Source organism: Monopterus albus, unplaced genomic scaffold (assembly GCF_001952655.1).
Source record: "Monopterus albus unplaced genomic scaffold, M_albus_1.0 scaffold118.1, whole genome shotgun sequence".
Classification (NCBI taxonomy): Eukaryota; Metazoa; Chordata; class Actinopteri; order Synbranchiformes; family Synbranchidae; genus Monopterus; species Monopterus albus.
The window spans coordinates 1084811-1112431 of record NW_018127998.1 but is presented as its reverse complement, the minus strand read 5'-3'; the positions used below and the strand labels follow the sequence as shown (position 1 = coordinate 1112431).

At 41.7% G+C, this 27621-nt stretch overlaps 1 protein-coding gene and 1 pseudogene across 1 annotated transcript in view; both read right to left on the bottom strand.

Moving 5' to 3' along the window:
• The window catches only part of LOC109966717 (synaptophysin-like), a 13681-nt gene extending 3814 nt beyond the window's left edge, over positions 1–9867 (bottom strand). The window contains exons 1-6 of the mRNA XM_020611799.1: positions 9770–9867; positions 8417–8482; positions 1561–1685; positions 989–1187; positions 674–865; positions 272–584 (exon numbers count right to left, since the gene is read on the bottom strand). Coding sequence (XP_020467455.1) covers positions 303–584; positions 674–865; positions 989–1187; positions 1561–1685; positions 8417–8482; positions 9770–9787 — 882 coding nt within the window. The 5' untranslated portion in view covers positions 9788–9867 and the 3' untranslated portion in view covers positions 272–302. The remainder of the gene's footprint in view (positions 1–271; positions 585–673; positions 866–988; positions 1188–1560; positions 1686–8416; positions 8483–9769) is intronic.
• Positions 9868–15882: 6015 nt separating this feature from the next.
• LOC109966718 (voltage-dependent L-type calcium channel subunit alpha-1D-like) overlaps positions 15883–27621 on the bottom strand; it is a 17684-nt pseudogene continuing 5945 nt past the window's right edge.

The following is a 27621-nucleotide window of genomic DNA, read 5'->3' as shown; positions in this document are numbered from 1 at the left end:
ATTTGCTGCTTTAAAGTGCCTTAGATTTTGTGTTACTTATTTATCTACTTTATATTTAATTTGTATTTTGTGTCATTCATGTGGACGGCAAAGTAAGAATTTCATTATACAGGGGAACACGTTTCCTAATTGTGCATATGACAAATAAACACTTTGACCTTGACCTTGACCTATATTGTGCCTAAAAATAACTATCATATTAGATTACTGCCTGTAAGAGATATGCTAATGTGATTATTTTATCCTGATCTAATAGTTTGTTTGCACTCACCATCCTGCAGCTGTGTTTCAGATGGACAGGCTCACATTTGATTAGAGTAGGAGGTGGGCTGCTGCTCATAGCCCTGGCTGTAACCTCCATCCTCACTGTAGCCTCCCTGCTGGCCGTAGTCGGGCTGGTAGCCTTCCTGGGAGCCGGCGTAGGGGTCCCGTTGACCGTAGCCTCCCTGGCCAAAAGAATCGGGAGCAGGCTGCTTTTCCTGTGATGGAACATATGTTCCAGCAACGTTAGCCATCCAGCCAGTCTCCTTGAACACAAACCACAGGTTTCCTACCCACAGGATCAGGTTGATAAAGCCAAAAGCCTGTGAAACAGAAGGCAGATTCAGTCAGTGTTTAATCTAGTAGTAGTACTGTATTTACTGTTATTATTCTCAACTCATCTTGGACCTACCACAGAGGTATTGAGGCCAGACACCTTGGGGTCATGGACCTCTTTGCAGAGATTCTCTGGTTCCTTACAGGCTGACATGAGAGTGATGACCTTCTCTGGGTCAGTGGCTGTTTTCACATCTGACAGGCCTTTAGCCCAAGCACATGAAGAAACCAGCCACATGAAGGCAAATATTGCCGTCACAACAAAGTCCTGGGGATCAGCAAGACAAGATAGTCACTTTTACTATCAACAGCTAACAGCTGCTAAATATTAATTATAAGAGTAATTGTAGGACTTGTAGTCCAAGACGATGTAAGGAACAAATGAACTCACGAGCTTAGCCCCCTTGTTGTTTTCACGATACTTCTCCAGAATGAAACAGTATACAGAGAGGGCTGCCATAGAGTAGAGGAAAGAAAAGACACCGATGGTGACAAAGAACTCAGCTGAGGAGGAGTAGTCCCCGACCAGGAATAGACGCTCAGATTTCCCTCCCTTACAGAGGGGGGCATCAAAGTAAACCTGATGGAGCCTGAGAATAGCAAGAGCCACAGAGATAGAAGTGAACAAATGCGAGAAGTGCAAAGAGAGAAAAGGCTAAATGATGATACAGCTGAGACATGGAGTGTATTTTAGATACCTGAACTTGTGTAGTGATGATTATAGGACAGTAGTTTAAAGGAATAGTGAGACATTTTATATTAGATGAGGAGATGCCTCATGTTTGCCTGTTAAATATGAAGCTGAAGCCAGGAGACATTAGCATAAAGACTGGGAACAGGAGGAAACAGCTGCATGGCTCAGTCCAGAGTTAAAAAAGTGCTGAATGTGCCTTTAGTTTAGAACTCTATGATTTCTTTTTCTCACTTCTACAACAGTGGAGACAGTGACAACAGAATACATACCTGAACGGATATTCAAATTCTACTTCTATGCCTAGGTCACTCTCTGTCCGGTTTTTACACTCCACGCTCATCTTGAACATGCCAGAGTAGCTGCCACATGTCGAGAAGGCGAAGATTGCAAAGATCTGCAGGTTGAAACAGAAAGGACGAAAAGATGTTGTGATTTTGACAACTCATTCAGTGACCTTTGACAACTCCCAGACATCTGTGGAACACAAAGCAAGGTGATTATTTTAGATCACTCTTTGGTCTATGACTGAATGATCACACATTACCTCTGTATTCCTGTTTAGTTCATATGATGCGTGTAAATAAGGAGTGTAAAACAGGTGACACATTCCATTTTCACTTAAGCAGAATGATGCTTTCACAGTCATGGTTGAAAAATGCACACAGAGTGCAAATTAATGCAGCATTATCATCAGGTTACGCAGCAAAGTCTGCCCCTGTTGCCATAGTTACCATTACATTTAGCTGAAGTCGTTTTTCGTAGCAGAACAGTGATTGTGCCTTTGTTCAGAATCTGTTAGTTCTGGTGCACAGTCACATAAACGGCACAAACAGACTTGTGGAGATAAACTCTCGGTCACACGGACACAGCAGATTAGACAAGACAGACTATTTTTACCACACCCTCCCTACGCTATAGGCTAGATCCAATCAGATGGAAAATCCAGCTACTAATCTGACTGAGGTGCTCTACAGTACCATCTGTCAGCACAAACTCAACTACAAGCTACTGTAAAGCTAACCTGTTTATTAGACTTTCACACGTGAAAGCCTAATAAACAGGTTTTAATAATCATTGCAAATGACTGTAGGTGTGATGAAAGTGGCATCAAGAGCGTGAGAGGAGGGGATGAGATGTCTGATCACAGATCATTACAAATTTCATGAAAAGAAAAAAGAGTCATTTACTGTCCAGAGGGGAACTGTAAAGAGCCAACCTAAAACAAAAATAATGTCTACATTTTTTGCAGTCTTTGTTGGAGATATGGAAACTTATCAGATCTATACAATATTTAAGCTTCATTACAGTTTTGTGTCTGCCTGCAAGAACCAGGAATATCACTAAGTTCAAATGGGGCATTGATTACGGTGTCCATTAACTTATTGTTTCTGATTAACGATCTAGACAGTTTTAACTCTGTTGTATCAACTTTCAAAGAATCTCTTTCAAGTCTCAAAATCTGTACAATCATAAGAAAAGGTAGCAAAATGTGTGTTGTGCTTGTGCAGCATTTTCCCTTTAACCCAAAATCCTGCAGCAGCTGTGCAATGAATTAGTACCCATGGCATTTGCAGAACATTATTACTGCAGCACAATCTTTCACCCGGAGCACATGATGACATAGTTTATCCTAAAAAAATATGCTATACTTCTCATTCTGTTTGGTATAACTGTCTTCTGGTATTAACTATTTTATTATTGAGGCTGTTCACAGGGTTTAGAGCTCCCAGTGTCCATATTATTCTTTCAATATCCTAGTGACAGGTTAGGATTACATGAAATGGGTGGTAACCTATATCATTTTCTGCCCCACTTTGCCTTGCTCTCTTCTTCTTCAGAGACAGTTTGGAAAAAAAAGCAAACTCACTCTAACAATGGATGGATTCTCTACTTTAAAAAATAATCATTTCCCTGCTGTTTCAATTGAATCATCCTAAAGTAACACAATGTTATAAATCAATGGATTTGATTCACATTGGCATGATAAGAGGAAAAAATTGAGGGATACTCAATATTTGCATATAATTAGATGCAAACAAAGTTGTGGATACTTTCCTGAATAGTTTTATATCCAGTTGGAAATGTAACACACGTTCCCATTGAATTAAATGAGAGTGTATTCAAACTTTTGCCTGGTAGCGTATTATTATAACACAAAACAGGCTCAGATGTAAGGGTAAAATAACCATTTTGTGAGTCGCTGTTTAAATCTCAAGAGACACATATTAAATTGTAGTAAAAGGACTGAATCTAGAGCCGCAGCAGCTCTGTGAGCCTGTTCTGAGCACATTCTAGCATGTTAGCATGTAACTTGTCCATTGCTTTAGAGTCTTACACATGCTAACATGCTCACACTGATATTATGTTTACCATGTCCGCCATCTTAGTTTAGCATGTTAATATGCTAACATGAGCTAATTAGTACAAAACACAAATGTACAGCTGAGAATGCCAGTAGTTTTGCAGTGATTTGCTAAGAATCTAAAGCAATGGACAAGTTATAAAGACAACCTGATAGTGATGCTAGTCAAAAATAAAGTCATCCAAGTTATTATAACATGAATGTATGTGCAAAGTTTCACAGCTATACGTCCAAGGTATTTCCAGACACTGCACTAACTGCTACAAATGCCAACTTCATTGAGGTGGTAGAAGAAAACTCTTGAGGATCACCATTAATCGTTCCCAGCTTTATTTGCTGTAAGACATAAATGACTGCACAGCCATGCGCCAGTTCCTCCAACAGTCCTCCGATATTTCAGTCTGAACCACAGCAGCGGACTTGAGCCCTTGAGCAGCACCTCTAGCATGACTAAAAATCAGTAGCAGGGTGTCAGAATCTTAATGAGGGCTGTACGCTTAGTACATTTTAGAGCTGTACTTTTATGGAGATAGATGAGTGGAAGGAAGAGTGATGGAGGAGGAAGAGAGGGGACAGTCAGGCTGAGTGGAGAAATGGTGGTGCACAGAGTGTTTGGTGCCATGGTAACACTATTGGCAGCACCACACAGTGAGGAGGTAGAGGCTGTTTCTATCCATCCTGGTATGCTGGATGGTTGTCAGGTCTTCTGTGCTGAGAAAATACACACTCAGACACAAACAATGCATCTGCTACTGATTTGCTTACAGTCTCTCTTTCTCTTTCAAAACTGATCCATATTAGGGCCTGACTGCTACTGGTATATTTGAGACTGATACTGATGCTGATGTTTGAAGGTTACAAAACATTCCATAGTGATATAGTGGCCAATTGGTTTTCTTTACATAAACACATAACATACACAACTTTAGATTAAGAGTTTGTTAAACATGAGGTTTTTTATTATTATTACCAAAATACATAGTGAGTGGAACATTTTATAATTGAAAAGTAAACTCACCAGTGCTCTCTTGTGTTCAAACTGTGTAATAGCAACACAGTTTCTAAATTATCTTTGGTATTTCTGCACTGCCTTTTCTTTTTTTTTGTTAGTTGGTGTTCCACATGTCTATCTGCAATAGCCTAAGATCGACCTCTTTATCTAGCTTTTATTTAACATTTTGTGATGATAGTCAATAATTACAAATTTGACTAGTTTATGGTATAAATATTGCATACTGTTCTAGTTCATATGCAACTAAAACTATGACACTCATCATTAAAAGAGGAGGGTTACGAGATCCTTAGCTGTGATCCACCACTTTTAGTGCAAAATGTGACAAAGGAACAGCCTGAATAAATCAGTGGTCTCTTCCAGGATGACAGAGCCCCCATCCATAGGGCATGAGGGGTCATTGAATGGTTTGATGAGTAGGAAAATGATGTGAATCATATGCTGTGACCTTCATAGTCACCAGGTCTCACTGCAGCTGAACAGCCATGCAAGATGTTGGAGCGATGTGTTAGACAGCGTCTCCACCACCATCATCAATATCTTTTGGAAGAATGGTGTTCATCCCTCCAGGAGAGTTCAGGGACTTGGAGAGTCAATGCCAAGGTGCACTGACTGGGGGTGCGACTGTAGTTCAGTGGGTAGAGCAGTCGTCTCCCAACCAAAGGGTAGGAGGTTTGAATCTCAGTGCCTGCAGTCCACATGCTGAAGTGTCCTTGGGCAAGACACTGAACCCCCAAGTTGCCCCTGATGGTTAGAGCCATCGGTGTGAGTTGGCACCACAGGTGATTATTATTATTATCCTTATCCTGAAGCTGTTCTGGTGGCACGTGGTGGCCCAGCACCTCACTGAGACACTTTATTGGGTTCTCCTTTCATTACCTGTCTATACATCTAGTGATGCTTCTGAATGCTGTTAAAGACTATGTATGATGTCTGTGTTCAGGCAGAATCCTCAGTGGTTACCACCTCCGCCATCGGTGTGTGTGAATGTGTGGATGAGTGAATTTGTAAAGCGTTTTGTCCTGTATGGTAGAAAAGCACATTTACTATTTACCAAGGCTCTGATGCATGCCAGCATATAGTCAGAAGCAGAGAAGTGTAGAATATAACACAAGCTGTATAAGCCTTCCGTGCAGACCCTGGAGTAATAACCACAGCGAATGTCTGAACAGCAAAACCCCAAAGCTACAACAAAATCAACAGCTTTTATTACGCATTAGGGACTATGCCAGAGTGAATAAGGTGCTTTACTGGATGTTCTCACAAACAGCCTTTTTATGTTCGCTGGGAATGAGTCAGAGAGTCGAAGCTGAAATTCAACACAGCAGCGTGATCCTGTAGTGGCAGAGGCAGCAGGTTGTTTGTGTACACGGTGGCTGAGCTCAACATCAGCTGTATTAGGGAACTCAATGTCTTCCAACATCCATCAAATCTAGACTTTGTCAGCACTCTTCCCCAGAGACAGAAAGACAGGGCAAGGTGGAGTGGGGAGGTGGGCAAAGCTACATGAGTCACACATACAGGGCACTGTTTGAATCACACACATTTAGTAAAAATTGTGCTCAGAAGCTTTTGAGGATATGTGTCATGCTCAAATCTAGAAAACAGATCAAAAGCTCTCACATCCTTGACTCCACATACATGACTGGTCTCAGCCGATGCCATCCATTTCCATTTACTCTACTCTCTCCCCTGCTTTAAAAGCATATCAACACGTATGACTGGCAAAAAAGATTGATTCTCTTTCATACTAAATTCATTTCCATCCTGCCTGTTCCCACTGAATTCAGTTTCAAAAACTGGACCATACTTCTGAGAGGTGACTCCCTTCTACCCTCCTAAAACCACTGTGCTGTAGGCGATGCATTAATCCAGAAAGAGCAGCAGCTCTGGCAACTCCTCCTCTAGTCTGACGCTCAGGCACACAGATGATTCATGGGCCCTGGCCTCCTGAGCACAGCTGCTGATTGGTGGTTGGCTAACCCAGGGAGGCAGCGATGAGGTTCTGGCATGCTCACACTGCTCCAGGGAAGGACTACAAAGTCATGCAGTACACTCATGCCTCTGACTGTTTACTGGCAAAACTGCAGTGTGGGACTCAGAGCTGCTTTGGCGCACACACTTTCATCTGAGTTGCATTATGTTCTCAAACTGAGAAGCAGCATCGTAGCTAAGTGTTATGGGATACAATCACAGTGGAGGTACTATCCCACCCTCAGTTTCCTTCTCATCCACCCTCCCAAAATGTACATAGAATTAAAGGGATGCAACAAATGATTATTTAATTAACAATATATCTGTTGATTATTATCATTATTAGTCACTGTGGGTGTAAAATGTCTGTTATGATTTCCCACAGCTCAGGGTCACCTCCTCAGACAGCCATGTTTTGTTAGAGCATCAGTTTTCCGTCAATAAATTAAACAATTAATGGAGTAATCATTGCAGCTCTAGAAATGATTTTCATCACCATGTTAATGAGGAAAATGGCTGGTGTACCCTGATAACATAACATGACACGACATAAGAAAAGACCCCTCGTACTGGCTGTGATCACTGCATGGCTAATTTGGACCATTCCCACCACTGTGATGCTTCAGTTGTGTAGAAAAAACCCTGCACATAGTAAACCCTGCAGTCTGAGCACGCTGCAGGACAAACTGTGTGCAACACTACACAAGGATATCTGTGGCTTATTGTGTAGTTTACTAAAAACATCTACAACATCTACAAATGTTGTTGAATAGATTGAAGTAGGACTGCAACTAAGTATTTTTATTATCATATAATCTGCTATTTATTTTCTTGATTAACTGATGGATTGATAGGTCTAACAGAAAATTGTAAAAAAGAATGTTCGTTTTTATTTGATATTATTTATGATTAAATAAGACAAAGAAAAGCAGCAAAAAGCACAAATGAGTCGCTGGAACTTAGGAATGTTTGGCATTTTTGCTTAAAATAGGACTTAATACTAATTGATTCATCACCCACTTGTATCAACACTAAATGAATTTTTGATTATCTGTCTGACAGGGTACAGTATCTTAAGTGGGCCATGTTTATGGTATTTCCCCCAAGAATAAACAAATACAATTTAAAAAAAACTCTTTCTGTAACCTCCAGAAATTCAGTAAATCTGTTTATGCTGTTCTCTTTGCATAAACAAATAAATGAATAGTTTGCTGATTCCTACATTTGATGGAGGAGAGCGGAGAGTGTGCACATCAAACAGAGGTAATAAAAAACAGTACCAGTGTGCAGAGATGTCCTTTTAAGAAGGATTTGACAAAGAGTCATATTTCCTCAGTGGACTTTCACAGTGTTACTACAGCTGTGACATCCTGCTGGTGTCTCCTATTCAAGCCTGCTGGGGCAGGATCAACGTAACCACTAGGATACAAAAGACTCGGTCATTCTTTGAATATAATTAAGAGTATTAGATCTAAGAAGGAGTCTGTGTTTCTGAACACCTGAAGCCTAGACAGGAATCAAATGTGAATCTTTTTTATGAATGTGTACTGTTACATCCAAGCTAGTAAACTAGTACTCTTATTAATATGGACTTCTTGAATTAAAATGAGACATAATCGTGCATCGCCCTGTGACAGACTGGCCTCTCGCCCAATGTCAGATGGGACTGGCGATCCTATTCAGGAATAAGCGGTATAGATAACAGATGGATGAATGGATAATCATTCATTGTTGCTATTTGTTGGGGTCATGGATAAAAATGTAAAACAGGACTTACCCATTGTAGAACTTTTATAAATCCCAAAGGCTGTTTGACTACGACGAACTGGCCTTGGGCCACCAGCTGTCGAAACACAAAAGTCAGAAATCAGCTCTGGAGTTTTTAACATTTTCATAGTGAGGCTGGCTGTCACTGTGTGAAATCAGCTTCTCTCTCAGCAGACCAGAGCAGGTGTGATGGTGATATGATGGTGCTGATTTAAACATAAACCTAATTACCTGGGCCTCATAGCCCACAGACCTGTCTGCTGCTGGCACCTGCAGGTGTTTATATAGCAAATATCTTCCAGTGAATAAAGCGAGTCAGCTGTCAGCTCTGCATCTCTGTGGCCTGGGGGAGGCATGGATAGCAGTATAGTAGTTTTGTCAAATGCTGTGGTGTGTGTGCGTGTGTGTGTGTGAGAGAGAGAGAGAGCGAGAGAGCTCCAACCAGCATTACAAACAAACAGAGTCGAATACCTGACACTTCTAACTTGTCTCTTGCGACACACTTCACAGCACTCCTTTTATTCATTTATGAGAAAATCTCGCGAAATGTGTCGAACTGAGGAGACAAGAAGTGGACGCGCGTTTGTGCGCAGGTGAATGCGACACCGCAAAGAAGGTGGTGCGCCCCTGCGTGCATCAATAAATGGCCGCAGCAGCGCTGGTTTTCTCTACTGTCACCACGCCGCTGTTTCTCCAGCTTGTCCGCGCTATGGATGACAAACATCCATGTTAAACAGATGACGCATGAACGGACAGTATTCACGTTCAGAGCAGTCGAACAGCCTGATCGCAGCTCATTTCCCAGGAAAGCCTTGTTGGCTTAGTCACAAACCACATAGCTGTCTGGGAGATGAGCTTTTCGTGGTCACTGAGATGTCGGGCCTACTGCAGCGATCCGAAAACACCGAGGGCCTTGGAAATTAATCAGATTCCCCTTTGTTATCTTAGCATCTGCGCGCTAAATGAGACGTGACCAATCCAAATCAATTAGGCGATAGTAGGCTACATCATCTCCTTCCTCTGCTAAATGTCACTGGTGCAGCAATCTCTGCACATCCTACACATATTTGGACATGATGGGCCGCTCCATCATGTCGACTGCAACATCCCTAGAGGAAAATTGTACAGTTCCATCTTGCTCTGCCCTCACACAAATATGATTTTTAAATAAATGCATAAATAACTTGATATTTCGAGTCCAAAGGCTCGAAAGCTATACATTAAAACCTAAAGGTCGTTTGTCTATGACAAAAAACATCTTTATTAAAGCGCACGACAAACGAAAATGAGAAAAATAAATAAACCTCAGATACCAAAGAAAGGTATAATGAAATAGATGATTTCCTGCCCCCCAAAGCCTTACCTGGTTTACAACATCCATCTTGGCCGCTTACTCGCTGATAAGAGGATCAGAGGGGCGGAGGGAGGGAGGCGTCGCATCCGGAACAGTTCGGGGGAGGAAGACGTCCAGGAGGAAGAGCTGGACTGCGTCACGACCATATCTATGCTGGGCCAGGACGTGAGAAGCGTCGTGACGTCAGACAAATCATTGGACGTGGATGAGGACGGGCCGAGCCAATCAGAGCGCTGCTTTATTCTACGGGAGCTGAGACTGGCCGGGGGTAATAATGAAGATAGGAGAGGCACGGAGACTGTTGAGTGATGTACAGGGTAAAGAGAGGCTGATGAGCTACTGCTGCTGCTGCCTCTCATTAGCAGGCAGCAAAATCACCTGACATAAACAAAAACAGTTTTTCTCTTTCAGTAGGGAAACCTTATTCTGTTCCTAACAAACTGGGGAAGTTCAAAAAGAACTTAAAAAATGCATTTCCTGAAGAAAATGCATATGGATGCTGATTGCTGAGGAATCGCCCTGAAAATGCTGAAATGGCTGCTGACTCAGTGTCCACACAATTAATAAGGGCTGATTTTATTTAGAATAAACCTACAACTTTGCCCCCAAAATCTATTTTCATAATGTGTTGAAGCCTCTACACACCATAGTCCCACTGCTGAGATCTTCTCAGGACTGTTATATCCAACCAAACAGGCCTATTCATCATCATCATCCTTTATTAGGAGACTCAAGGTCCATTCAAAAAAAGAAATAAAAGAAAAAAAGAAAGGATATAAAAGAAGAAAAATAAATAAATAAAAATCATAAAAGACATTTATACCAATGTTTCCACAGAGAGGATTGGTAACGTACTACACTAAAACCAGGATTAGCCAGCATCATTATAAGACTGTTCTCAGAGTTATTCACACGACAGATAAATCTGTACATCAGGTTTCTCATTAATGCCTGAAAGGTACTAACATGGACCTGTGAACACAACAGACTGGCGCTGGTGGACCTAGGCTTCTTAAGCAGAATCCTCAAGGCATCATTATAAGCAACTTTAAGTTTCTGTAAAGTAGCTACCTTATATTTACACCACAATGGGGCAGTATACAACGGTGTACAGTATGTTCTGAACAGATGAACTTTAACATTAGCAGAACACATGTGAAATTTCCTAACCAACATATTAGCTTGAGCATACAAAATGCGACACTGCCGATATATATCCTCATCATCAGAAAGCTGATCTGTAATGAAATGTCCTAAATATTTAGTTTTTCTACAGACACTCAACCTTTGTCCAGACAAACAAAAGTCTGGGAAACAAAGTTCTTTGTCCCCTTTAGTCCGACAGATCAGTACAACACTCTTTTCTGCATTATATTTCACATCATACTTCAATCCATAGTCCGAGCACACATTCAGCAGTTGCTGAAAACCAGCACTGCTGGGCGAAAGTATGGCCAAATCATCAGCATACATAAAATGATTTACAAGATTAGGGCCTATCATACATCCAGTGTTACATTTATTCAATTGTTCAGACAACTCATCCATATATAAGTTAAACAGGGCTGGTGACAGTAGCCCCCCCGGCGCACCCCATTACAAACACCAAACGAGGCTGAAATAGTCCCACCCCATTTAACCTGCATCTTCTGATTACAGTACCAGTATGCCAAGATTCTTACAATGCTATCAGGAACCCCTTTTTTGCTTAAGTTATCCAAAAGCTTAAAGTGATTAACCCTATCAAATGCCTTGGATGCGTCAATAAAACCCATCAAGACTGAAGAGTTTTGTCTGAGGTACTTCTGTGCTACCTCCTTCAGACTGTAGATACACAGATCTGTCCCCAGCTTGGATTTAAAACCAAACTGATTATGTGTGGTTGCTATACAATGACACAGGCGATCAAGCAATATCTTCTCAAGAACTTTAGATATAACACTGGCCAAAGCTATTGGCCTATAGTTATCCAGACTCCCAACTTTGCCAGCTTTGTCCTTCATAACAGGCACTAAGGTAACAGACAATAAAGAATCAGGTAGCAAACCATGAGTCATGAACCCAGAGAAGCACAAAGCAAGCAACACAGCAATCTTTGGGCTTGCATGCTTCAGATGTTCCGCTGTAATATTATCCGCACCAGCTGCCTTATCATCAGACAATTGCATTATTGCTCGATGCACCTCACTAGAAGTGATCACCACAGCATCCTCACTAGCAATGCTTCCCACTACATAGGGATCACTTTTAACACAATTAAACAATGCAGAATAGTGTTCTCTCCACAGATCAGCAATATTATCAGCCCCAGATACTCCCTCTATGGCACTGGGCAGTGGGGAATTAACCCTATTCAGAGCCCTCACCTCATTCCAAAATCCCAAAACATTATTGTGTGCCAATTTTTCAGCCATAGCATCCGCTCTCATATTCTGTTCACATTTAGTGATATAGCGAACAGCATATTTATACCTTGCCCCAGTGATCTTTTTATTCTCCAGTTCAATTCCAGCCCTGGGTCTACCTACTTGCACCCATTCCTTATACGCTTTTATAGCTTCTGCATGATGTACCGCAACATACTTCTTCCAGCCTGGCTTGAAGTTTTTAGCCATTATACCCGTAAAGTATGATCTACTACTCTCATAGATAGCATCAGCAATACCTTCATACATTACACAAAGATCCCTAGAATGAGAAGTATCCTTACAGTTAACATCCGTACACATAATGGCCTGTCTGGGCAATTTTACCTTACTTAAACCATTATCTGTCATCATACAATATGTGGCAAGATCATCTTTTGAAAGTTTAGCCCAGCACAACTTAACCTTACAACCATCATTTACCCTGTGTGTCAGCTCAGGAAGATTGTTTATATCCAGCAACATAACAAACGGTACATGATCTGTCATAGAATAGTCATATAAGATTTCCATAGATTTCAAGACAGCATGTGCATCAGCAGTGCTAATGCAATGGCCAAGCCATGACATTGTATGCCATGCTTCACTTATATAGGTATAGCTATCTGCTGGTAACAATGACTGACTGGACAATATATACCGACTATCCTCACAAAACTGCAGCATATGCTTAGCAAATGCCGACTGACTGTCCAAGATATCAGCATTCATATCACCTACCACACAAATGGATGTACAGTTATACTCACAAATAAAAGAGTTAATAAAAGCAAGTCTATTCAAATACAAATCTTCATTCTGTAGACACTCATATGGCATATAGACATTCAAAATGACAAACTCCTTATTAGCCAACTTCAAATGAACAGCAATACACCAGTCGACCCCAGTCCTTACCACATTCATCACTGAGTCCAATCTTTTATGCCATAGGATAGCCAGGATATTCAGTTTTACTATCATGACAAAAACCATCAAGGCAAACACCACTGGACAAGATGGAAACAGCTAATGTTGCAACTGCAAATCCATTTTTAACAAAAAAGAACGGCTGAAGCAAATAACTGATAGAGTCTGACAGAGCGGTGAACAGCAGCCTGTTTGTGGTCAGACAATGTGGACAGTGTCTCCTCCCAGCAGCCCACAGCTTTAGATTATGAACCAGAAACTCAGCAGAGAGGACATCTGAATCACACTGAGCCTGAAAATTCATTCCTTGATCTAGACTGTGTAGATTCATGACTGGATTAAATAAAACCCATAAAACCACACTTGATATTAAGGTTGTGTCCCGGTGTCTGGGCTCTTTGGGGCAGTATTCACTCCGTGGTACCGGCTGTTCACTCTGTGTTCAAAAGCAGAGACATCCTGTCGCTTAATATGAAAGAATCGCCTGTTTTCTGGAAACACTATGATCAGCTGATGGAGATCAGCGGTACATAAGCAGTATACCTGCAGTGGTAAAACAATTATCGGTGACGGGAGAGGAAGTGCGCGGACCAGTCATCCAATCACCAACAAGGATGATGAGTGGGTGTAGCTACAAGTTTTTTAAATTTCCAACCGGTCGAGGCAGAAGGCTGCCCACATTGAGTTGGGGTCTGTTGGAAGTTTCTTCCTATAACCCCTCTAAAGGGAGTTTTTCCTCTCCACTGTTGCCAAGTGCTTGCTCAAGGGGGATTTGTTGGGGTTTTCTCTATACTGATGATGATGATGATGATGATGATGATATCCAGACCTTACTATGTAGTGTGCTGAGATGACTTATGATTTGTCGCTATACAAATGAATTGAATTATACAGTCAAGTGTACAGGTTCACACCATGTAGAATTACTTCCCCAGCCACAGTTGTCGCCTGTGCAGAGGCATAGAAATGTAAACTACTGTCAAAGAAGCATCAGGTATTTCTTAAGCACATTTTGTGTAAAATCTTAATTCATAAAAATTGTAACTGAAGTAAATGTATAGTGAAAACTACATGAAGCACAAGCATGTTTCTGGAGACTGTTATTGATGGACGGGGTCGACACTGAGGTCAGTGTTTCAGATTCTGGAGTCAGAAGTTGTTCAAGGTTCTTCTCTTCAGCACCAAGTACAGTGCAAGTTGTTTTGCTTTATAAGCTCGTGTCTTTTTGCTAAAACATAGCATTTAGTATACTGTAAACTCAAGCTGCACTAACTTAAACGTAACATCTTCTGGTTAAGTCGTAGCAGTGATACATTAAGTTGGGTTTACAATAAACATATAAGCTTATGCTGCTACTAGCTGTCATTCCGCTTCTTTGGCCACGTGTAATATTGATCTGTATACAAAAAAAAATGTGGTAGTGTTTTTGTTAGAAACAAACGTGCATCATGAAACTAATTTCCTGAATGCTAACTTCTCCTGGTAATTTTGCCTTAAGTAGAAAGACCTTGTTACTAAATATAAGCTTTAACATTAGGTTCCTGCTGCTTTGTCATCTGTTTGAGATTGATTTTCAGCCACAATGTGTGCTTGTATTTCCATATAGACATCATAGACTGATATGTTAACCTTGCCTTAGTGTCTTTAAAAACCATGGAGCTACCAGTGTGCAGAGCTTCTGATGGTACCCCCAGGAGTCATCAGTCTCAATAACATGACTCCTGGAGCTTTAATGTGGCTGTAAAATTCAAAGTTTTTTCAGTGTCCAGGTATTACAGCCAATGTTGTTAACAGTTCTTAAACCAAAAACAATGCAAAAAGCTAAAGGCAACAATTAAAAAGGGAGCATGATGTCCTCTTTGATCACATTAAATCAGTCAAAAGAGTCAAAAGAAGAACAAAAAGACAGCTGATAACTTGGAGAGTATAAAGAGGAGCGAGCTAAGCACTCACTGGAGGCTAACTGCTATATGCATTGTTCTTCTGTGACCAGTGACCAGCAATAAAGGGCCCGTGAACAGCAAGTGTGTCGGTCCATGTGTCCCATAACAAAACACAACGCAGCACGGCCAGTCACCAGAGGGACAGGCGAGGATTAAGAGGACAGATTAGAGACCCAAAGGCGACCGGTTACATCAGCATCCACACTATTCCTCCGAATCCTGAATATACACCATGTAATTTCACAACAAAAAGACACTCATAGGTTACTGCTTTGCATGTTTCCTGTTCTGTAAAAGGGGGAAGTGAAACCCAGATGTTGCCCAGTCCATTAATGGCAGATTTTATAATTCTTTTTTATATTTTGCTTAAGTACCTCTCCGTTAGAGTACACCCTTTTTGAATGGTATGATAAAGCACAAGAATAATACTGATACCAAAAAGATTGAAACATACATTTAAGAAAACATTTTATTAGATGAAACTTTAAAACCATTTTTGTAATTATACATTATTTGCTATGAGTCTGCACCGTTCATGTTAGAGGATATTCAATATATTTCTCTAAAAACTCACATACTCAATGTCATCTACATAACAAAATATAACTTTTATTGGTAGTTTAGAACAGTCTAAATCTACAGTTCATGTGCCATGACTAACTGAAAACACATGTATAAAGTGATAACAATTCAAGTACAGTGCACAATGCACATGCTGTGCAAAAATGGTCCTTTGTCCTAACAGCCACCTTTTCCCGTCATATTCCGCAGGCTCTTCGCACAACACTGCAGTCACGGGTTTCACAGGAAACCTTTCTGAGTCCTGCCGCAAACTCTGTGTGTGTGAGTGTTTTGGCATTCACAATCAAAAACACATCATAACCAGCATAATATATAAACATTTTCTCAAAATCTGACTTGTATCATGTTCGGCTTTTCTGCTCAACAGATATAAACACAGACCTTTTTGGACAAGCTCCATTCTTCACATGGTTCCACAGATATATCAGTTATGCTGATCTCAGTAAGAAATCTCACAGTTCATTTCATCGGCCAGTTCGTCCTCAAAAGGAGAAACTGCCTGTCTGGCCCCATGAGTGATCAGGTCAGCAGCAGCGCTCTCCATTTCGTCCAGGCTCATGTGACAGGCTTCAGCGATCTCCCGCTTGGCAAAGCACACAAACTTTGGGTCCTTGGCGTAGACACCGAGACCCTCGGAGATCAAGATCTGAAACATCAGTGGAAGACATTTTTAACCATTCTTGTTTCACAGAAACACAACATTCATGTTCAGCAGATAGTTACTGTGTCTTTACTGTGCAAAGGTCGCTTAGCCAAAACTGAAATGTCCTCTGGTCAGAGGGCAGCAGATGGATTTGCATTTAGAGAAAATGTTAAATGTTACTCTAGGAAAAACTGCTTGAATACCAGTGTTGTCTTTTTATTGGTTGTATTTGGTTGATTGCTGAATAAGATTTTTAACATGTTTTAACACAGCATATTCAAAAGCACACCCAGTCCTTGTTTTGTGCAACATGTAAGATAACGTGAAGCTTGCATTGAGGCTTTGTCAAATCAAATGCAGATCTTCCAAAGTTAGTTTTTAGTACAAATTTCCGCAATTTACTGTTTTAAGACAGAAAAAATGATTCTATCCTTTTATACAGCTTTTAAATTCATACTTGTATTTGCATATATAGGTGGGAAAATATTGGTTGTAGCTTGAAAAACGCACTTAATCACACCACTAGAGGGATTAAAGTAATTCAAACTTCTGTAAGTTGTACATGTTGGTTGCTACATCCGCAAAAAAGACCCTGCTCTGTAATTACTCACTGATTCGACCAGACTGTCAGCACTGCCTTTGTCGACAAAGCCCTGGTTGACTGGTGGCATCCTCATGCTGGTGAAGGTCCTTGTCTGACCAGGGTACCAGCAGGGACGGCTCCCTGCAGGGAGGCTGGCAGAGCCATCGCTCCAAAGCGGCTGGCTGTTGCCGGTGACTTCGTCCACCAGGATCATAGGGGTGTAGATGAGCTTGCCCCTGTGCCCTGAGGGGGCAATTATTCCTGGAAATGGAGTGGCACCAGCTGCTGTTGTGTTTGCCCAAGAGGCAGACGACATCGAAGACACACTGCCGGGCCGGGTGTCCAGGCTGTGTTGGAACTGACCCGAGGAAGCAAGTAGGAGAAGACCAATGAAACCAGAAGATAAATGCTCAGTGAATGAATATTAACATTTTAAGAGTGCATGTGAACCTTTCTTTTTACCTGCAGACGAGATCTGGACGGGGATTTGTTCCCATGGTAGTTTCCTGGGATGGGCATGTCGTCCACGCTGCTCTGTGGCCTCAGACACCGGAAGTTAAAGGCAGGCTTACGACCTGAAACAACAAGTAAGGAAATATTAGGAGACTGGCTGCGATGCATGACTGTGGTGCATGTATTCAAGGTAAAAGTGTTAGGCTGCTCTTTAAGACCCTTATCATTTTAGCTGATACGCTTCCTTGGTAGTGGCGTTGCATATCCACAAGCAAATTTGCAGTCAACCAAACCTACCCCAGAATGCATTTACCATCAGTGTTGTTTTTTTTATTGATCTAAAACCTCTGTCTGGATGCTACTAGACTAATCGGAGGCTGTTCACTAAGAAACAACAGTTTATTTTCCTGGTAAATAATAACGGCCTCCATTTGCTGCTGTGAGTACCTACTCTGTCATAGCTTGCTAGCTTTAGCTCTAAAAACACTGCAGACAGGTTGACAGGCTGTGGTTTTGCTTGGGCCGAGTAAAATTACTGGTCAGGATTTTTTCATCCCAGCTGTTGATGTGTGTTTTTTCTTTATGTTGTCAGTGCACTACATGTGTTCGTTGCCATTGGGATGAAAAGAGAATTTCAAGAAATGTAACAGAAAATGCTTCTGAAATGAATCGCCAACACAAAATTATGTAAAATATGTGGATTAATCATTTGGTTTATAAACTGGGCCAACTTACATTTCTGACAGAAGTGAAAAAGAAAAACCAATCAAGTTTCTTGCCTTTCGGTATGGCAGGAAGTAGCCGTCTCCTGGCAAACTGCGTGCCACCGTTGTCATTTCCATTGTAGCCATTCCCAGGGTAATCACTCACTGCGCTGACATTTTCCATGCAACCGCTCATTGTACTTCCGTTCCCATTGGTGCTGATGATGCTGCCGTTCTCACTGAAGCCTGTGTATCCATTCTCATTATATCTGTTTGTGGTATAAAAAGTGGGGCTCGCAGCAACACTCTCTCCAGGCATAGTGGTGTTATTGTAACTGCTGCTAACCAAGTCGGTGCCATCCTGAGTATAATAGGGTGCCTCGCCGATGCTGCTAACTCTTTCATGGCTCATTCCATTGTAGCCGGACTCCATTGGTACAGGAGAAACAGGTTCTGGATATGTGAACCTGTGAGATCCATGTCGATACATACAGCATGAGTTTTAAAAGAAGAGTTCAGTGATTTGGCAAAAAGCTTTCTTGCTGAAGGTTGTATGAAAATACAGATGCCATTAAATGCAAAGCTGGAGTCAGGGAATGCGCCAGGGAAACAGTTAGCCCGGCTCTGGCCAAAGGTAAACAGCTACTGTACAGTACCAGCAACGTTAAAGCTCACTAACTGACACATGCCAAACCAAACAAAGAATATCATGTCAATCAGTGAGCTCAAGAGGTGCTGATAGACTGAGCCAGACTAGCTGGTTCCCTCGGTTTCTAGTACATATGTTAAGTTAAGGTTTCTTCACACTTCACAGACAGAGTGGTGCTGATCTTCTCATCTAACTCTTGAAAGAAAGTATATTTTCCAAAATGTCAGTTCACTATAAAGGATTAATTAATTACATATAGATAGTAGGTTACCTCTTGCTTCACCTTAGTTCTTACCTGCCTACTGGTGCTAGACTTGCAGCATCGCCTTCACTGCTATAAACCTGCTCAGTTACTCCAGCTGTAGATGCAGCAACTGGTTCTTCAGCTACAACTTCCCCAACACCTGCTATCTCTGAGGGAAGGGGAGGAGGAGGAGGCAACTCAGTGATGCTGTCCACCCTATTAGTAGAGAAGGGGAAGAGATTATGACTTTCACCAAACAAATTACAGCACCAGTGTGGTAATTTACATATAATGTAATAATTAAGAGAAACACACCTGATGGGTGGGGGTTTGGACCTCACAGGCTGCTCTGTTACAGCGCTGACACCTGCCAGCTCTGATCCTGGTTTCTCGTGCTCCTGCAGGCCCACCATCTGCTCTGTGATTATGCCTCCATTGGCCATTCTGGGCTCTGGTTTGACTATCACAGTCGTCTGCTCTACCAGCGTGTCTATAGGCGGCATCGGTGTGCTGGCATGCGTGGTGGTGGCTGATGTTCCATGTTCACTGTCGAATATCTCATAACCTGTGAACTCTCCATCTGGACCCTCCTCTTCTTCCAGGTCACAGGCCATCGCCAGGCGCATCTCTGGAGCCAGGTCCTGCAGTGTTCGCAGCCCTTGCTAACAGAGACGAGGATACAGTACAAATACACCTGTAAACATTATCATACAGTATGCACCTCAGGTGCTAATAATGATTGTCTAGCACAAATCCATTAAGCACAAGCAAAGTTAAAACGTCTCCCCACTCAAACATGTGTTTCATTTGGATGTTTGTGCTTCACTGGGCAGAGTAATGCATGTGCAGAGTTTGGTTATCACCTGCAGAGAAGCTGCCTTGTCCTTCTTTTTGGATTTCCTCTCTCTCTCCTTTCTCTTGCGGAACTTTCTGAAGTAGTCCTGGATCAAGAAGCTGGCATAAAACTTCCCACAGGGCACCTCCTCACCTGAGAAGGAAATAAACAGTGGATGTACTGTTAGGATCCTGATGATTTCCTCAGGCATAAAGTATATTTTTGACTGATTAACTGATTAATTTCTAATGCAAACATGTTACTATAACAGGCTATAGGAGCCTGTAATGGTAAAAGCTTCATTTAATATTGGGAGTGGTTTGGTTTTCTCTATTTTTTCATCATTGCTGGCATCAATGCAATTTTTTGGTATACCTCTAGGTGGGGGGATGACTTCATCAATAAGCTTGTGCTTGGTGTGCTTCCACAGCTTCTTAATAATCAGCTTCAGCTCTACGTTCTGCTGGTCGATGGGGCCTGAGGGGGACAACAAAATCGCACCCTGCCACCACTCAGTGAGGTTGTCTCAATACGTGTGAATGAGAGTGTGTGTTTAAATATGTTTGAGGTCCGACCTTCAGTCTTGATCTTGAGTGAAGTTCGCACAAGTGCAAACAGAGTAGCGTTGAAGGTGACTGTCCCATCAGGGTGCAGTGGGACATTCATAGAGATTAGTCTCTGAGAGGACAGGACGAGGCAGAAGGAGTGAGATCTAGTCGTCTATTCCTGTTCCTAACACCCTGTGTGAAGCCCTGAATGTGTGTGATTTACCTTGCAAGCAACACGATGAGGACACAGTTTGCCAAAACCAAGAGGTGGCTGAATCCTCCGCAGCATTGTGATGACATCGATGTGCTTTATATGACCGCTGCAAAAACAAACCAACACAAAATACATATTTGCTGACAGAGTAAAGTCACTAAGGATATTTTGGAAACACTGAGAGGGGTAAAGTCTGATCAGCGCTGAACATTGCTCTGTGCTGATCTCCAATAGCCGGGCACCTGCGTGTGATTTGTAGAACTACAGTTTATCTAAACAGTTGAGAGGTGCCCAGCAAAAGCAACAGATGATGACAGAAAACTGAGCCATACGTAGCCTCTGGGTCGTAGTCAGACCACACTCTCTTAAACTCGTCCAGGTGGTGAGTACCGAGCACCGTCCAGTCTCGTGTCAGGTATTCAAAATTGTCCATGATGACAGCGATGAACAGGTTGATGATCTGACAGAGAGAAGGGCAGACACATAACAGCTGCTTGCAACCAACATGTCACTTATAAACCTAGAGATCTGATAACTGACCGAAGTGCAATCAATCACCCAGCAGGACACAGAGGGCTGGGACTGTTTAAGGGTCTCAGTGGGTTTCTACTCATGGCCAAAGACCAGACACATATTGATGCAGAGAAGAAGAGAAGAAACTACAGAAGGACTAACCAAGGAAATTAATTCAAGGGCTCATGCATGTGTTTGAATGTTTTGCATCTGTGCACAAAAGAAACTACAGAAGGACTAACCAAGGAGATTAATTCAATGGCTCATGCATGTGTTTGAATATTTTGCATCTGTGCACAAGTAGTTAGTCAGTAATACACAATTAAATGTGCCAAAGTGTACAGACTTGTGGAAATAATTTATATTTTAAATGAATTTCAGGTTATCAGCACCTTATATAATTACACTCTATTACTGGATGGCATTGCTGATTATTTTAAGTAGGTGATCTGTAAGAGGATCTCCTGTATTTTGTTTGTCTCTATACACAGATCTCTTTTAATACTTCAGATCAGACCCTGTTCTTTCCTATCACAATTTCCATGCTTAACGTCACCTACATATAACCATTTCAATGTCTTAAAATAGCACTGAGGTCACAGAGATGTTAACAAAATGTTTGCACCACTTTAATCTGGATTCGAGTCTGCTCTGTGGATTAACAAAATCCACAGATATGGGAGTTCTCTGAGGAGCTGGGATCAGAGAAGACAGTAAGCTTTTAAAATTACTACAGCACGACTGTTTTAATACTGTCCTCTCTACTTTTATCTGATTTTTATCCCACTTGACCTCACAGACTGTAAAACACATCTGAATTAATTATACCTAAATCTGATTCAGAGTCAGGAGGCTGATCTGAGAACTGAGTGATTAAAAACAAATCAATGTGATCCTTAATCCTCCCTGCCTTCGCTCACCAGGTAAGCACAGAGCATGAAGAAGCTGATGAAGTAGATGTAGGCCAAGTTGCTACCGCAGGTGAACTCTTCACCAGGTTCCACGTCGGCTTCCGGGTCACAGCGTCTGCCGGGCAGAGCTGCCAACATGATCTCCTGCCACTGCTCTCCAGTGGCACATCTACACGGACACAGACGGAGCAGTGCTGACATTTGTGCTGTATTTTACATCTGTCTCTGTCTGGATATACTGGCTCACCTGAAAAGCACCAGAACAGCCATGAAGAAAGTCTGGAAGTTGCAGTTTCTGTTGATGTCTGTGTTGTCATCAATGGCCACTTTCCCAAATGTCTAAAAAGAAGAGCAGCTATTTTGGTGACAGACACACAGTTGGATCCAGAGGCAGACTTTGTGAAGTCAGGGGAAAATACAGTGAAACCATTTATGTGTTTATTTGATAAAATAACCATGGATGACTCGCCTGCATGCCAATAACAGCATAGATGAAAAAGATCATTGCAATGAGCAGACCAACGTAAGGCAGGGCCTGAGCAGAAAAACGGCAAGAGCACAATTTATGACAACTTATTGAAATCAACCCTTCATTTGAGTATTTTGACTTATTATGTAAATGATTTGCTCTGCACTGACCTGAAGGGACTTGACAAAAGTCCAGAGAAGAGTTCGAATGCCCTCTCCTTTGCTGAGCAGTTTGACCAGCCTCAAAACCCGGAATAATCTGAAGAACGTGATGGACACCTTTCCACTTTCTCCTTTACCACCATCCTAAAAGAGAAAAGGGTAAATAAATACACGTGTCACACTGCATCCAAATCTCTATAAAGCTCCAGTGGTTGTGTTCGACTCTCACCTCACCATGACCTTCTCCACCCTGAAATCAACAGCAGGCAGAGACACCATGTAAGAGGAAAGAAATTAAAAAGTCATTAGGATCTGGTACAAATGGTCTAATTGCTAAAATCAAGAAACCATTTCAAAGAACAACAAGCAAATTAGCATCTCCTAGTTTGTTCTGTCATGTCAGAGTCAGTCAGAGTTGTAGCCAAGACCGCAGAAATACCGAGGTCGAGTCCCCCAGTGCCCCCCAGTCAGTGTTTTTATTATAGTGCACTTAACCATTAAATTATATTTTCTATAAGAGTGTGGTAAAAGTGTCTTAACACTTCTACATGGAATTTTCTGTATCATTGGAATCTGCATAAAACACATCCACCAAGTGTAAGTTAGTCACTAAACCACCCAGGTATGCAAAAAAAGTACAGACTGCGGTATCCTTTATGGCCATAGTTCAACTTTTACATTCTGGATTCACCTGGTTTCTTCTCTGGTTTATTCCCAGTTTCATATGATATACAAAGGGCTGTTTTTTGATATCCTTTTATTTTTAGGCTAAGACAAGGTCAGAGAGTAATGAATGGATGATTCCATTTCAGAGTAATCTTATAAAATGTGTCAGGAAAGTTATATCATTGTACAGAACTGAGCTTAATAGTGGTAAATACAATAGGAAAACAGAAAAGAGATACCTTGTGCTCACTTATCAAGCATTCAGTACAGTATGTACCAGCAAAACTGGGATTTTGTAGCATTTCTGCAATTTAATGTAACAGAAGTCGTATATTTTGAATCCTCGGATACTGTAGCTAATTTCACTTTTCGCACAGCACTAGAAGAAACACTGAAATATAAAGGATGAACCTCTGAAATCTACAACACACACGCTCACTACTTCTTCTTCTATCTGCTGATGGAAATCAAAGTGTGAACAGACTTACACTAAACTCAGAAACTGCAATGTCCAACACACTCCCAACGACAATCAAAGCATCAAATGAATTCCAAGGATCAATGAAATAGTGCTGCAGAAGGAGAAATAAGCAATAAGCAGAGTCCCAGACACATGGTGGCGACAGTGGCTGTGAATATCTCAGAAGTGAAAGAGTGAAACCTCACATGAGCCCGCAGAGCCACTAACTTGACAATCATCTCTATGGTGAAAACCACAGTGAAGATCATGTTGAGGATGTCCATGACAGAGGTGAACAGTTTAGACTGCTCATAATGCTGAGAAACAAACCCCACAAAACTTCACAACCCAAATAGTTTTAATGTTTGAGTGTATGTTGAGAGATTTGTGTGAAGTGATACCTGAACAGCCAGAGTGAGGGTGTTTCCCAGAATCAGCACAAACATGACGTATTCAAACTGGCTGGAGTTGATAATTTTCCAGAATTTGAGCTGGGATGGATTTTTGGGGATATAAATCTTAATAGGATGAGCTTTCAGTGCGTAGTACACACACTGGCGCTGGGCAGGGGAAAGAAAAGAGCAAATGCTTTTCAATTGGAAACAACTGCATATTAAGGAGCATGAATAACTGTATTGTACTGAAACTAAAACTCACCTGATTTTTGTTGAGTTCACAGTTTTTGAACTCTGCTTCTCCTTGTTCTCGAAATGTGATGATGACAAAACCCACAAAAATGTTCATCATGAAGAAGGCGATGATGATGATGTAGATGATGAAAAAGATGGAGATTTCTACTCGGTAGTTGTAAATGGGCCCTCGGTTTATCGCGTTGGCGTCCACGGCCCGGTAAAGGAGCCTTAAAGAATACAAAGTATAAAGGATAAGGTTGGTGATATTCTAGATTTTTCTTATTGTCAACAAATCACATGAAAATGCCAGAACAAACATTGAATTGACCCTGATAACATGAATTGTCTAGTCTCATTCTGAGCCGCTGACCTCCACAGTTGCCCAAATTCAGTAGAACACATCAGTGAACCACCTCTGCCCATTTCCATTAATATAGACACTGCAGTTTATTTTGAGTCAATCCCATGTACACATACAGTCGAGCACTAAACATGCATTAATCCACAGCTAAAAAGTCTCCCGTAAACACACCGTTACTGTTGCTTGAGTAACATTTACTAAAAACTACAGTGACCCACCACGGCAAAAAAATATAAAATAACAGCACTTTTCCCTTATAGTAAAAATGCTTAACGTTAATGTGCGGACTTGTGACTCACCGTGGCCAGCCTTCAAATGTTGACACGGTGAATAAAGCCAACATGCCCATCAGCACATTGTCAAAGTTGAAATCATTGTTTTGCCAAACCCTCTCTCTCACCATGGGGTGGTTCACATCTCCATCTTTATAGACAACAAATGTTCCCCTGAAATCAAACACACCACGTTTTGTGACATAAGCAGCGTGTTAAGAGAGTATTAAATGTTTTATATTGTGTGACGAGTTCAACAGAAAACCGACTTGCACTCCTCTGGAGTGTGTTTGGCCTCATCTGTGCAGCTGTAGAATCTGCCCTGTAACATGACACACAAAAGTCTAACTGTTAGACAACCACCAGCCACGAGCAGGATAATAAAACAGTGTGGACACATGAATCATAAGGCTAAAAGCAGGAACATGTACCTTGAACAGCTGCACTCCGATACAAGCAAACATAAACTGAAGGAGTGTTGTGACAATCAAGATGTTACCAATGGTGCGGATCGCCACAAACACACACTGCACCACATTCTGTGAACATACAGACAGTAAAGCCTATGTGTTGGCTTTAAATAGCAACAAACTATAATGAATCACCAAATGGTGAGCGGAACAACAGCAACACCTCTACAGTGTAACATGTTAACCTTGCAATACATCACTTAATTTGTTATAATTTAAATTAAACAAAATAAAAATAAACAAACTAACTGACCTTCAGTCCCTTGGCTCTGTTAATGGCTCGAAGAGGCCTTAGCACACGCAGCACTCGAAGTATCTTCACCACAGAGATTGCACTTGAACTGGGAGCAACAAAGATTTAGAGATGTGAAAAAGAAACTACAAGAACAACACAAAATTAAATAAATAAACCATATGTAGCTCTAATGGGTAAAACATTAAAGCAGGTTGTACTAGGACAATGAACAAATCAACACTGAGAAAATTAAAGTACTACCCTCAAACCTCAACACTTTACTGGGATGTCACAGTGACACAGCAGTGACTCCTGCTGACTGCTGGGTGGTTACTCACTGCAGGAAGAAGGACGTGAGCGACACGCTGACAACCAGCAGGTCGAGGAGGTTGAAGGCATTTCGACAGAAGGAACCGGTGTGCAGGAAAGCTCCGTAGACTGTCATCTAGACATGACGGAGGGAGTCAGAACTTCTATCTAATGTCAAATTACACCATGTTTTAGTGTATCATTTTCCATTTCACTGCTACTTTACCTTCAGGATAATCTCCACAGTGAAAACTGATGTGAACCCATAATCTGCATAACCAAGAACCTGAGGACAGAAATGACCACAGAATAGTTTTTTCTTATCAGAAAGCAGGTGATCACGAAGGGGATGTGACATCCTGCTTGCAGATGAAGCTCTGTGTTTGGTCTTACTATGTTCCTGAATGAATGAGATTTGATTGGATCCTCAGCAGCCAGGGAAATACTACTGAGGATGATGAAGATGAGGATGAAGTTGGTGAAATAGGGGTGATGGATGAGGCTGTGGCAGGCGACTCGCAAACTGAGGATGGCAAGAACATTACAAAGGAAAACTGATGAGTTCAGCAAAGCCTTACACACAACTTAGTACCGAACCAGGTAAGGTTCATAGAACTGGGTTATTTGGGAACGGCTCCATTCTCAGATTACCAGTTTTTCTTTCCCAGAATAAAGAACGAGCTTCCATCAGGGATTGGTACAATCTTCTCTTTAGGCCCTGAGAACTCTGGCTTTAATGGAGCAACTCCTGCAATTGAAAGAAGCAGAACCAGAAAAAGAAAGACAGTTTACATCTGAATCAGCATGTCTATAAAGTGTGTCCTCCGTCACACTCACCCTCCAGCCCCTCGATGGCCCTTAGCTCCTCGTTTTCCTGCCAGTCGTCCTCTTCGTTCTACAAACACAACACATCATCAGTTGTTGCAACTTTGTCATCTCACTTATTTTTCTCATAAATGTCCAATACGGTGCCTGGGAAAATTCTTTACGCCTGCATCTTCATCCTCCTTCTCTAGATCCTCATCCCACTCTTCTTCCTCCTCCTTTTTCTCTCTGGAAAAACAAATGACAGGAAATTACCATTAACCCAAGAGATCTGCCTGAAAATAACATCACTGTATGTGCTTAATGTACTGATCAGTGTGAGTGCAGCAGGGACCCTTTACTGCTCCTCAGTCACACCTTCCCCTCTGCCAAACTTACTCAGCTTTATTCTTTCCGCCGCCTCCTGCCAAGTTGTCCACAGCAATAGCCAAGAAGACATTGAGTAGGATGTCTGATCACAAAGTAAAGAAATCTGATTTGTTCCACTGGGAATAAAAGGCTAAATGTAATGTTCAGAGCGCAGTGGAGTCAGAAACAAGTGTGCAAACACTGGTGCTCTGTTGATCGCTTCATAGAGAAGGATACAGTTACCACAGACAAAGAGGATGACAAAGTAAATGCACACCACCATGTTTGGGAAGACTGGCCCACCATAGGCCATAATGCCATCATACATCACAGCATTCCAGTCCTCTCCAGTGAGGATCTGCAAAGGAAGGCATCAGAGAGGAAAGAAAAGCGACACAAGTACACGGACAGAGTGAGAGAGCCGTCTGATACCACAATACACAGAACAGCAGATAAATACAGGTGTAGAAAGAAGCACGAGAGTCACTGTGAAGGT